Genomic DNA, 11,933 nt, shown 5'->3' with positions numbered 1-11,933 from the left:
CTCTGGGAATACTAATTTTAAACGCTTAATATTCCCCTATGTTTGCTTTTTCCTTTCTTCTAGAGTTAGGAGTTTGGTCTGTTCATCTTAGTCCTTCAGTTTTATGTTTGGTAGTCTTTGATTACCAATTTATCCTTAATTATCTATTAATAGTTATAAATGAAAGGCTATGCTGTTGTTGGTCAGGATTTCTTCTGCCTTTATGTAGGCCTGTTTTCCAAACAAATACTCCCTTGAAAGAGAGGGATGACGGCAAGCTCTCTGTGTGTCTGGTGTGTTGATAGGCTGGCTTCCTTTTAGGATGTATGGGCAAGAAGAAGAGTCCACCTTTCCCCAGTCTCCACTCTGCTTTCAGCTAAAATGGAAATGGACACCCTAGGGGTCTTATCTCAATTAATTCAGAGATTAACTTTTTGGTTTTAGCCTGGGGATAAATTCTGCTGCTTTATACTTGAATATAGAGGGAGTAGTGGGAAATGTGACCTGCAAGTTGTTAAATCGGTAATCCTTGGGTTAGTCAACTTGTTTTCTGACATCTTTGTTTTCAGTGCAATGGGAATTTGGAAGCCAAGGGGTGGTAAACACATGGGTCAAGACCATTGTCATGAACTGGAAGCTGACATTGCTTTGACTGGAAAAGATGTATGAGATAAAAATAGGTAGATGATAGAGAGAGAGAGAAATGCATACATACATAGATAATAGCTAGAAAATAAGAAGAGTTCAGAATAAATATTTTCATACCTTTTATAATTGTAAGAAATCATAGATACAAGGATAATACCTTCAGTTTGTATTTTCAGAAGTTAAGTATCTTCTATTATGAGATTAATGGTAAGTTGGCAAAATAGTCATGAGAACACAAAAATATTGTCTTCATGTGCAATATTGTGATCTTACTCTGAAGAAGATGCAGTCATAGTGATATTAATAAGTGGAAACATGGTAATTTTCAAAATTGTAAACTAAACATGGAAAGAATAAACAAGGGCTGATTTCATTAAATATATTAAATCAGGTCAAATAAATTTAAGTGCTTCTTTTTAAAGTACATTTTTTTGGATAAAAACGCATGACATTTTTATTGTTAAAATTTGAAAAATAAGTATAAATAAATTAATAACAATAACTCATAAGCCCTCAGCTAGGAATGACCTTCATTAATATATAGTGTATTTAATTTCAGAGTTTCTTTCTATACATTTTTTCAAATTAAGATGAATATAAATATATGTTTGTGTACATGTACCCTGTATTCTATTAATTATCCTTTATAAGATTTTTAAAATTTATTAGTCTTTAAAAGCATTCTTTAAATGCCACTCAGTTTTTCATTGTATGTTTATTTTCATTTAATGAAACCCTGACTGTTAGACTTTTGGATTGATTACAATTTTTCAGTATTATAAAAACATTGCAGTAAACATCTTCATAAATGTTTGAGGATATCTGAGATTATTGCTTTTGGTTACATTCCTAGAAGGGAGGTTATTTGGCCATAAAAATGAATCAACATATTTGAGGCTTTTGATAGATATTGCAAAATTACTCTCAAAATTTGGTACACATTATTTTTTCCCATCATCCAGACAGGAGGCAGTGATTTCCCCTCTACCCTCCAAACTAGAGGATGATTATGGAATCTGACCGGAGTCTCTTCAACTTAACTTTTCAAGGCCCTGATGTTAAGCAGGTGCTTAGTGTCTTCCTTCAATTTAGCCTGAGGAAAATATGTCCCAGTGGTACCACTGACTTGAATCACCCACCATCTCTGCTATTTCCATATACTACAGTGACTCAGAAACTGTATATTGAGAATGTGCATGAGCAAGGAGAAGAAAAAGAGGGAAAAAGAGAATAGGAATATTGAAAGAGTGGAGCTGGTGACTGGACATCTGAGTTCATGACATCTACTTACCTGGATTTCTGTCAAATAATTCTTGAAAGAGGTGACACCTTCATTTGAATGTAAGATGTACAAAAATACCAGTTCTTCAGCCATCTCTTCCCAAAGGAGACCATGTATGTGTACACTGAAAGTCAGTTGACACAAGTAACCCCTCCTCGCCTTTGTGATTTCCAAAAGTGTTGAGGAATCTCCTAAGCCCAAGTGGCAACTACACTCACCGCCTTGCTTCTCAGATTGATTTGTGACCACAGTTTAAAAACCTGTACCAGGCTTGGCCTTCAAGTGCTAGAACTAAACCTTAGCTTCTCCTGAATTAATCTTACACCAAGAGCAATCCCATGTTTATACTGAGACTACAGAGACATATAGTGATTGGTGTTGAGTATGTGCATTTGTTTCCATTTTCCTAAACCACTCTTCTCAGCTCAGGGCAGTTTTCACAGATTTCATGATTCAATTTTCTTAGAAAGCTTTTATAATAATTTTATTGAGGTGTAGCTCACATACCATAAAAATCATCCTTTAAAGTGTAAATTCAGTGGTTTATAGCATATTCACAGAGTTGTGCAATCATTGCCATTATCTAATTTCAGAACTTTTTATCACCTCCCCAAGAAACTTCATTCCTATTAACCATTAACCCCATAACCATAAGGTCTCTGCTCACTACCCCCTCCCCCCAGCCTCTTGCAATATCAATGTACTTTTTGTCTCTGAGGCTATGCCTGTTCTGGACATTTCATACAGATGGAATCATCCAGTATGTGACCTTTTGGGTCTGGCTACCTTCACGGGGTTTTCAGAGTTCATCCATGTTGTAACATGTATCTGTATCTGATTTATTTTTATTGTCGTATTCCGTTGTGTGGATACACCCCATTTTGTCAGTTGTGGGCATTTGGATTGTTTCCACTTTTTGGCTATTAAGAATAATGCTGCTGTGAACATTCAGGTACAAGTTTGGCGGGGACATGTTTTCAATTCTATTGAGTACTTACCTAGTAGTGGAATGCTGAGTCATGATTCATTCTTTCATGAGTCACTCTATCCTGCTTTTGAATACGCACATGCAGTGTCCCTTATTTTTCACTACGTTCTTCGAAATTCATCTCAACTTTAGTTTCCATCAAAATATATATCTCTTCTTACTGGTTTGAATTTATAGAAATAACAGAATAAATAATCTTAGTCAAATACTTTAAAACCCAGGGCAAACCAGCAGACACATAGTCAATTAACTATATGAATTTTGTTCAAAAGCAACAATTTTAGCTGCTTGTGGCCAGGAGAATGGACTGACTTTGCTCTGCTTTTTCATAATTATAAAATTCCATAATTCTGAATCCATAAGTAGAGATGTGTTCTTATTTCCAAATATGCCATTGCATGGCTTTCAGCAAATTCTCTCCCATGAACTATTTCTATATATCTACTATTTATAAGATGTTTTGAGTTCTCCATGTTTGGAGAGGCTCCTAAAAGAGTCCTGGAATTTATGTCAGAAATGTTTGAAATTTTGTACTTAAATCGCAGGAACTCGCCACTTCCTATTACCTATGGTACCCTCTCTCCTGGCACATGCCTATATCTCTTTCTCTGTGTCTACATCAGGGTATAAAAGAAGGCTGTGAGTTATTTAAGCTGATTGTATTCTCCTGTAGTATGGTCAAACCAGGCTTGTCTTTGCTGTATGATTTGGTATGATTGGTATTCCTTTTTAGAATGTAAGGTCCTTAATGACAAAAACTGTGTTTTCTCCTTACTCTCACAGCTTTAAATATCTGATATAGGAACATGCCCAGATTAACTATTTGGTAAAAAACATTTTAAATGAATATGGGTTAGCAGATTTAAAAAGAAATATGATGATACATACCATGGCAAAAACCAGACTCAATTATGTGATAAAAACATAAAAATGCATTTTTCAGAAAAGCTATATTTGCATTATAAGCCTTTCTATAATTTTACATTGCAAAATGATTTTCTGTTGTTTTTAAGCTGGTTTTCCACCTTAAAAAAATACATAGATTTCTGATAAGGGTTATTCTTATACCGTGCCCAGATAACTAAGGGGAAAAGTCATCCATTTTGCTCTAAACATAATTGAAGTAAATTTTGTTTGACATGGGAATAGGAAAAATCTGTAAAAGAATAATTAGTTTCAGCTTCTTTTCACTACTTTTTCTGAATCTATATAACCTGTGTTGTCACTATTGTGATTTGCTTAATTTTTATGTTTCGCATTGGAAAATAAAAGAACAGACCATGGCTTCTCTTAGCTTATCCTCCCTCTGTGTGTCATGATATCACTTAATATACAACCTTTCAATTTGTTCACAGTGGGTTGACATACTAGAAGTTGGTGTGTCCCAACTCTCAGGCAATCCTAATGCAGAAGGACTCATTTTTATTTTCCAGTGGAGGAATTATGAAGTTACCTTAACTCATTGAAATAATAAGTCTGTTATTTTTAAAATAAGAACAGTTGTTTTTTATGCTCTTTTATTTAGAATATTCCAAAATAATAATATATAGAAGTTTGAATTTTTTATTTTGTATTTTTCTTTCCTGTAGTTCTTGTAATGTTTTGTATACACATGTAAGTTAATTAGGGAAGTCATAATTTGGATGCCTATTATAATGTTTTTTTTACTTTTTAAATTGAATCTATCCCAAACCTTTCCCAAATTCCTTGTATCTTCTTTGTTCTTCTGAAACATTTGCCTAAATTGTTTTTAATTCAAAATGGAAATATATTTTTTTCTGATTCATAAAGGTATATGTATTTATTGTAAGAAAATCTAAATGTGTAAAATAGAGTAAAACAATCTTCTACCACCTCACTTCACAGAGATGAGTTTTCTCAAGAAAGAGAAGCAGAGGGTGTGAGTATATTAAGAGATGTCAGACAGAAGAGGATCAGGTGACCAGAGAGGCAAGAAGGGAACCTGGAGAGTGGTGCTATCAGAAGCACTGTCATAAAGATTTTTAAACAAGGAAAGCTGAATTGAATTGCACTAAGAGTAAATACAGATGAAAGATAAAGGGAATTAAACATATTTTTCATTAAGTTGTCACTTTAAGATCTGTGAAGTGTTAAGTTCAAGTTCTTAAATAAAGATCATTAGAGAGCATAGAAAATAAGTCATGTACATAGTAGTCACTTAATAAGTGCTCATTCAACGGGATGATAATTCTGTGAACAGAGTACTTCTTGTAGTTGAAACCAAAATCTGTTTTATTATTACTATTACTATTATTATTTTTTTCAAGTGCCGTCCCTGGCTGGCAACCACTTAAGGCTTTGTTTGTTTCTACTTAGGCCTCTTATGTAAGGAGCTGAAGGGGAAATAAAATATACAGGATGAAAAGATGGCAATGTTGCCTCCCCCAGGACCTCAGAGCTTTGTCTACTTCACAAAACAGTCTCTTGCCCTCATTGAACAACGTATTGCTGAAGGAAAAACAAAGGAACCCAAAGAAGAAAAGAAAGACGATGACGACGAAGGGCCAAAGCCAAGCAGTGACTTGGAAGCTGGCAAACAGCTGCCTTTCATCTATGGGGACATCCCTCAGGGCATGGTTTCGGAGCCCCTGGAGGACCTGGACCCTTACTATGCAGACAAAAAAGTGAGTTTATTGTGCCTGCAATGGTGTGGTCTCTGTTTACCTCTTTTGTACAGAAAGATATTTTAAGTTGAGATTAAGTGGAATTTAGTGAAAAGCCACATCATGACAAAAACATTTAGTTAAATAAATATGTAGGCTCTTTCAGAATATGTACTTTTACTAATTTTTCATCAAAACTGGTTCTGTCACTGGCATACTATTTTGATTTTTTTTAATTTAATAGTGTTCAGTATAATGTTCTGCCTTTTGAGACATAACATAAGGGCATCCTGGTAGGAACAAAATAATTGTCAGTTTGAGAAGTAAGACCTGGGGATATGTCCAGAATGCATTTTCATGGAGATGACAGTTGAATCCATGGGAATATATAAAATCACTCAACTAATAATGGGATTTAGAGGGCCACTCATTTAGGGGGTTGGAGAGAAAGAGTCTGAGATGGTCAGAGAGGCAAGACATTATAAATCAGAAAGTTTTCCATTATTCAAAAAAAAAAAAAAAAAGGGAAGAGAGTATCTCATAAAATTATCTAGAAAGTTGAGGCTGGAGAAAGGCTATTGGAATGAACAAGGAGGATGAGTTGGTAACTTTTTGGAAGCAGTTTGTGTTAGGTGATGGAAACCAAAGCAAGATAGTGGTGGATAGCAAGTAAAAGAGGAAGTGGGTGGCAGTCGATGCATGCTGAAAAATTTGAGAAATTTCCACCAGAAAGATGGTCATCTGAGGCAATGAATAAATTGAAAACCTTTTCAACGTAGGGTATAAATAGCACGTTTGAAAGTGGAGAAAAATTATTCTCAGAGAAAAATACAGAGGGTCGAGTAAGTAGCTAGTTGCTGATGTTAACAGAAAAGGGATAAGCCACAGGGCAGCTTGTATTTGCATTAGAAAAATGGAGCAAAGCCTTACTGTGTGAGCCCTGAAGGGCAAATGGGAGGATGAATTTGAGTCCTGATACGTTGAAGTAAAGGTAGGCACATCTGAGGAAATGCATGTTAAATCGTATCAATATTTTCCGTACTACAGGAGTGGAAATTGTCCTTTGAGAGTCAGTCTTGAGAGCAGCAGATCTGAGAAGGTGTGGATTGCATTAAGGAAATGGGAGAGTTTGAAACAACTGCTATAAAGGTTATTCTACCAAGAAAATGAGAAGGGGATTACAATCATTTCTGCGACAGTAGCAGATACAACCAGATTGAACTTGACAAAGAGGAGACAGTAAAGGATTAGATCAGCACGTTCCATAACTTTCTCCAACAATGCTTTGCTGCATGGCAACTGCAGAGTTATCTTTAAGGGGTCAAGAAAGGCAGGATAAAGTCCATTAAAAAAATTATTTTGACTTAAGATGTAAATAAAAGATTATTTATTGATAACACATCTAGGAAATAAAATAAAGGTCACTGAAACGTCTTGAGAAATAGAAAATGTGATGAAGTTAATTTTGATGGTAGAAACACATCTTCTTTGGGATATTTGCTATGAATAGCAATATGTAATATTTTGCTTCACATTAAAGCCAGCGTCTCAGCAAGCTGACAGCACAGAAGGAGAAAGCAGAACACCTGAGAAGCCTTTGAGATACTACCCAGCATTCCAATTAACCAATCAGTATTCTGACACAGGAAGGAAGAATGTTAACACCTATTCAGGATCTCTGCGTCAGGCACTAGACTTTTGATACAAATTAGCACACATATTTACTATAACTTGGTAAGACAGGAAGTAACAAAGGACCTGGGGAAAATAAGTAACTTACAAAATGCTACATGCTAGTAAGTTTTGTCACAAATTTTTTAGTTCAAGTTGATTTGACTCTCTACTGAAATATTCTGTTGTATAACATCTCTTAGTTTAATTTCTGTTGTATAGCAATCACCATGCTCACAGCTTTACAAAAATGAATGGAAGAATGAATGGGTAAATAATGAAACCGGCAATATAAAAAGTACTTTCTCATTTTACTTACTGCTTCATCCTGAAAAATGCCTGGCTCTTCATGGATACCTCCTGCATTTCCCATTTCTCAAGGGGGCCTGGATGTTACTTAACCAGGAACCCCTGAAGGAGGAAAGGAATCTTCCTGAAATAAATCCCAATTCAGAGATATAAACTAATATTGGTTTAAAGTGACTTGGGAGGTAAGGAGAAAATGTTTGTATTTGGATGGAGGATTACTTAACTAATGGAATCATTTTAGGTATGTGGTAGACAACTTTAATGGAGAATATTTAGGGGTGGGACTCCAATCCCTCACCTTGGCCCCAGCTCCTTTCAAATATGACGCCAACCACATCAAAAGCCTAACGCACATCTGCATCAGTATACTTGGGTAGAGCTAGGTCAAACGAAGTAATCTATTTTTCATGGTCCTCTATTAACAGATGAATAAATACCCACAGGTATCACCGAGGCTTTTTATTTTATTTTTGTGGTTTCGAGCTTTAAATGATCAGCTTTTTGTACCATGTCCTAGCCCTTCAATCATTCTTTTTTTTTTTTTTTTTTTTTTTTTTTTTTGCGGGCCTCTCACTGTTGTGGTCTCTCCCGTTGCGGAGCACAGGCTCCGGATGCGCAGGCTCAGCAGCCATGGCTCACGGGCCCAGCCGCTCCGCGGCATGTAAAATCCTCCCAGACCGGGGCACGAACCCGTGTTCCCTGCATCGGCAGGCGGACTCTCAACCACTGCACCACCAGGGAAGCCCTCTTCAATCATTCTTGATTAAAGTAGTTTTTTGTTGTTGTTGTTGTTGTTGTTGTTGTTTGCGGTACGCGGGCCTCTCACCGCTTCACCCTCTCCCATTGCGGATCACAGGCTCCGGACGCGCCGGCCCAGCAGCCATGGCTCACGGGCCCAGCTGCTCCGCGGCACGTGGGATCCTCCCAGACCCGGGCACGAACCCGTGCCCCCTGCATCAGCAGGCGGACTCCCAACCACTGCGCCACCAGGGAAGCCCCTAAAGTAGTTTTGACTTCCACTTGCAGCTTCAGGATTGAGTTCTTTGTGGATTGATTCCTTAATGTTTTGGGTTATTCACACCAATTGACAAGAACTTTTTTTCTGCTACATTATAATCACTGCTTGGATTAAAAATCTAAATGACTCCTGATTTGACCTGGGTTCAGATTTTCACTTATATTTGAGTGTAATTATCAATGCTTTGTTAAAAAAAGACACTTAATAAACTAATGATAGAAATTAGGGCTTCATTTTCATGTGTGATGAATATATTAAGTGCTTTTGAATAGTTTTATGCAGGGCCTTTATTAAGGATGAAAGTTTGTATCTTTAAGAAAGAATAAATTACCAATCACCCTCTGCTGTGGGTATTAAGAGGACAGGTACAATGTCTTGTTATCTTCATATCATTGGTGCCTTATATGTTGCCCAAAATATCAGCAGCTGTTCCCACCATTTACTAAGAATTTACAATATACCAGAACTTAAAAGCTTCACAGACATGAAGTGCTAGCTCTCAAGTTGTGAAATGGTAGATCAGGTATTTAGAATCCTATCTGTCCAACTCTAACGCTTATACTCTTTAAGTACCTTAATTCTCTAATTTTATGTTCAATAAATTATTAAATAAGTGAGCAATATTAAAAAAATTTATTCAGACCTTGACATCTATGCATTTCCTAGTAGGATTTTAGACTTTGCTAAAGAGACTCATTCTGCTACCCAAAATTTCATAGACATATCTATTCTTCCCACCTGTAATTAACTCCTGGTTTTTTATAAACCTAGACAATCCTAAAGAAGTTTTTAATGAAAATGAAAATTGGGAATCTGAATTTAAAAATAGTAAACCAGTTCTTTTTTTTAAATTTCAAGTACAGGGTAACTTTATCTTGCCAAGTTGAGGCAGTAATATGATTTTCACATTAGCTCAGATGACCTCTGGTTCATGAAGTCCCCTGATTATTCTGACAGACATGTGACCATGCCCCCTCTTTACTCTCATGCTCTGCCATTTGTATTTCTCTGTATGCTACTTGTCACATCTTGCCTTTTATTAGAGTTATTGTGTTCTTATCACTTTTCTAGGAAGCTCCTTGAATGCAAAACTCATGCCTCATTTATGTTCAAATTCCTTTCATTGCCTCTTATGCCATAGTTGCTCACTTCACAATTGTAGAATATAATGGCTGAACAAATTTTAAAAAGCACAGTGTATTAAGATTTAAGAAAACAATAGTTGGACTCAAAGGTAAGATATTAATTTTAACACTAATTTTCAATGTAAAAGTGAACTTTATGTTAAATTATGTTTAGACATAACTGCTATAGTAAAAGGGACCAGGAATATAAAAGGGCATCTGAAAATAATAGATTCTGTTTGTTTTCTTGGGGGATCTGCCACATACAAAAGCAAGATTACCCGAAGTTACATCTCCAATTTAGTGAAAAATATTTAGTACCCGAAGCTCCCTTATAAACTTATATAAAATTCAGAATCAACAACAAAAAGAACAAATCAGTGTCTTCTAGATAACACAAGGAATTTGTTTGCCAACCACAGAAAAATAAGACAAGGATTTGAACTTGGTCTTTCTGATTTCCAAGCCAACTCCTTCGGTTGTTTTAATGTTTTGTTGTTATTGCTGTTTGTTTGTTTGGGTTTCAAATTTTTCAACTAAATACCAAAGACATGGAAAATGTCACTCATTATGCAATGGTTACATAACATATTTCTTAAATGTTTGGTTCTATTCGTATTATTTCAAAAAATTGCCATGGATAGTAGCAAGCAAGTCCTTTAATTTATGTTCTTTTATTTTAGCTGTTATTGGTATTAACATCTAAAATAGGAAAATCATATGGAGTAGTAGGATTCTTTCAACCCTAATATTCCTTAAATTTATGAAAATATTTTTGAAAACTCATATTTTGGAACATTTGCTACTAAACCTGACAATAGCCAAGAAGTATTAACATTCTCTAAGTGATATGATAAAAATCAAGGATAGCTAGTTTCTATTTGGTTTGCATAAAATGCAATGTAATGAAAGAAGGAAGTTGTATTTAAAATATTTCCAGTGGCCACAAGTTATTGTTACTGATTTGGGTGTTGAAGGGATATGAACAAGTGAAAACTGTATTTTGAAAGCTCTAAATAATACATGCTGATAAATGGCTCACTTCTTATTTTACTGAAGAAATGGACAATGGACTTGGAGTTCATTGGCCAACATGACGTGAATAGCTGCATTAACGGTATTGGAACCACATTGCTTGAGTCTGATAGCAGTGTTTCTTTAATATGACCCTACCACATGGAGAGGTAAATTGCAGATATTAATCTACTACATTGAAATTTTGGAGTGTCGATTCATACTGTTTTCTTTTTGCTCCTGCAGACTTTCATAGTTTTGAACAAAGGGAAAGCAATCTTCCGTTTCAATGCCACACCTGCTTTGTACATGCTCTCTCCTTTCAGTCCTCTCAGAAGAATATCTATTAAGATTTTAGTACACTCATATCCTTTTTAAAATGCTTACTTACAATGGTTTTTAAAATGCAGTTTTTGTTATTTTTTTAAAATATAGATTTTAGTCCTTTTGTACCTGAAAAGACTCTGGTTTATCAATCTCAATATAATTTGGTGTAGATCTGTGAGTAGATTGGGAGAATGGCAATTTTAGTATTTTAGGAAAAATTGCTTTTGTCTATTACTCCCTTGTTCAAAGAGATTTTTTTTGTCTATAGACGTGCTTAGAATTTTTTTCTAAGGAAAAATTGTTAGCATTTCAACAAATGTCTTTATCAAATATTCAAAGTTCCTACCGTGGTCTTTTATCATATTCCTTGATTCTAAGCTACCGCATTCAGCATGCTTATCATGTGCACTATTCTGACGAATTGCATATTTATGACCATGAGTAACCCTCCAGATTGGACCAAGAATGTAGAGTAAGTGGGTTTAAGTACATTTTAATATAGTCTTAGTATGATCATTTTTATCCTTTCCTTTTTATACCAGTAAGTTATTGCATCTATAAAAATTGTGGTGTTTATCTTCCCGTGTTACATAGTTGCTTTTCTTTCAATAATTTTTTTCTCCACTACAATATTAACCTGCTAATATTAGAATAGAATAATACATGCTACAGTCTTTTCTAGAAAAAAAACCTTATCAGATACCCTGCTTTGTTCTTAGACGTATCTCATATCTCTTGTCCTTGGGTATATTTCTGATAGGAACAATACAGGAATTTTCTAGGCAGATCTAATACCTGTGTTCTTAGTAATTTTTAAATACCTCTACTTTCTGAGAGTGTTTCTGATATGTACATTTTAAGATTTTCTGTAAAGACCTTTGCTGTAGTTTATTCTAATAGTTAGAATGGGTCCATAAACCAACAGCCATACTCCAATAGATGCCTTCCT

General features: G+C 35.3%; 1 protein-coding gene across 4 annotated transcripts in view; it reads left to right on the top strand.

The window, feature by feature from the left end:
• Positions 1–5,278: 5,278 nt before the first annotated feature.
• SCN9A (sodium voltage-gated channel alpha subunit 9) overlaps positions 5,279–11,933 on the top strand; it is an 84,094-nt gene continuing 77,439 nt past the window's right edge. For 3 of the 4 annotated variants that reach the window (XM_060106753.1, XM_060106754.1, XM_060106752.1), the window contains exons 1-3: positions 5,285–5,542; positions 10,904–11,022; positions 11,367–11,456. In XM_060106753.1, coding sequence (XP_059962736.1) covers positions 5,285–5,542; positions 10,904–11,022; positions 11,367–11,456 — 467 coding nt within the window. Of the gene's footprint in view, positions 5,543–10,903; positions 11,023–11,366; positions 11,457–11,933 lie in introns of all 4 variants that reach the window. The other variant, XM_060106755.1, reaches the window with a different exon arrangement.

This window comes from Mesoplodon densirostris, chromosome 8, assembly GCF_025265405.1.
Source record: "Mesoplodon densirostris isolate mMesDen1 chromosome 8, mMesDen1 primary haplotype, whole genome shotgun sequence".
NCBI classification, from domain to species: domain Eukaryota; kingdom Metazoa; phylum Chordata; class Mammalia; order Artiodactyla; family Ziphiidae; genus Mesoplodon; species Mesoplodon densirostris.
The sequence above is the reverse complement of the archived record's forward strand: the minus strand, read 5'-3'. Positions and strand labels throughout refer to the sequence as shown.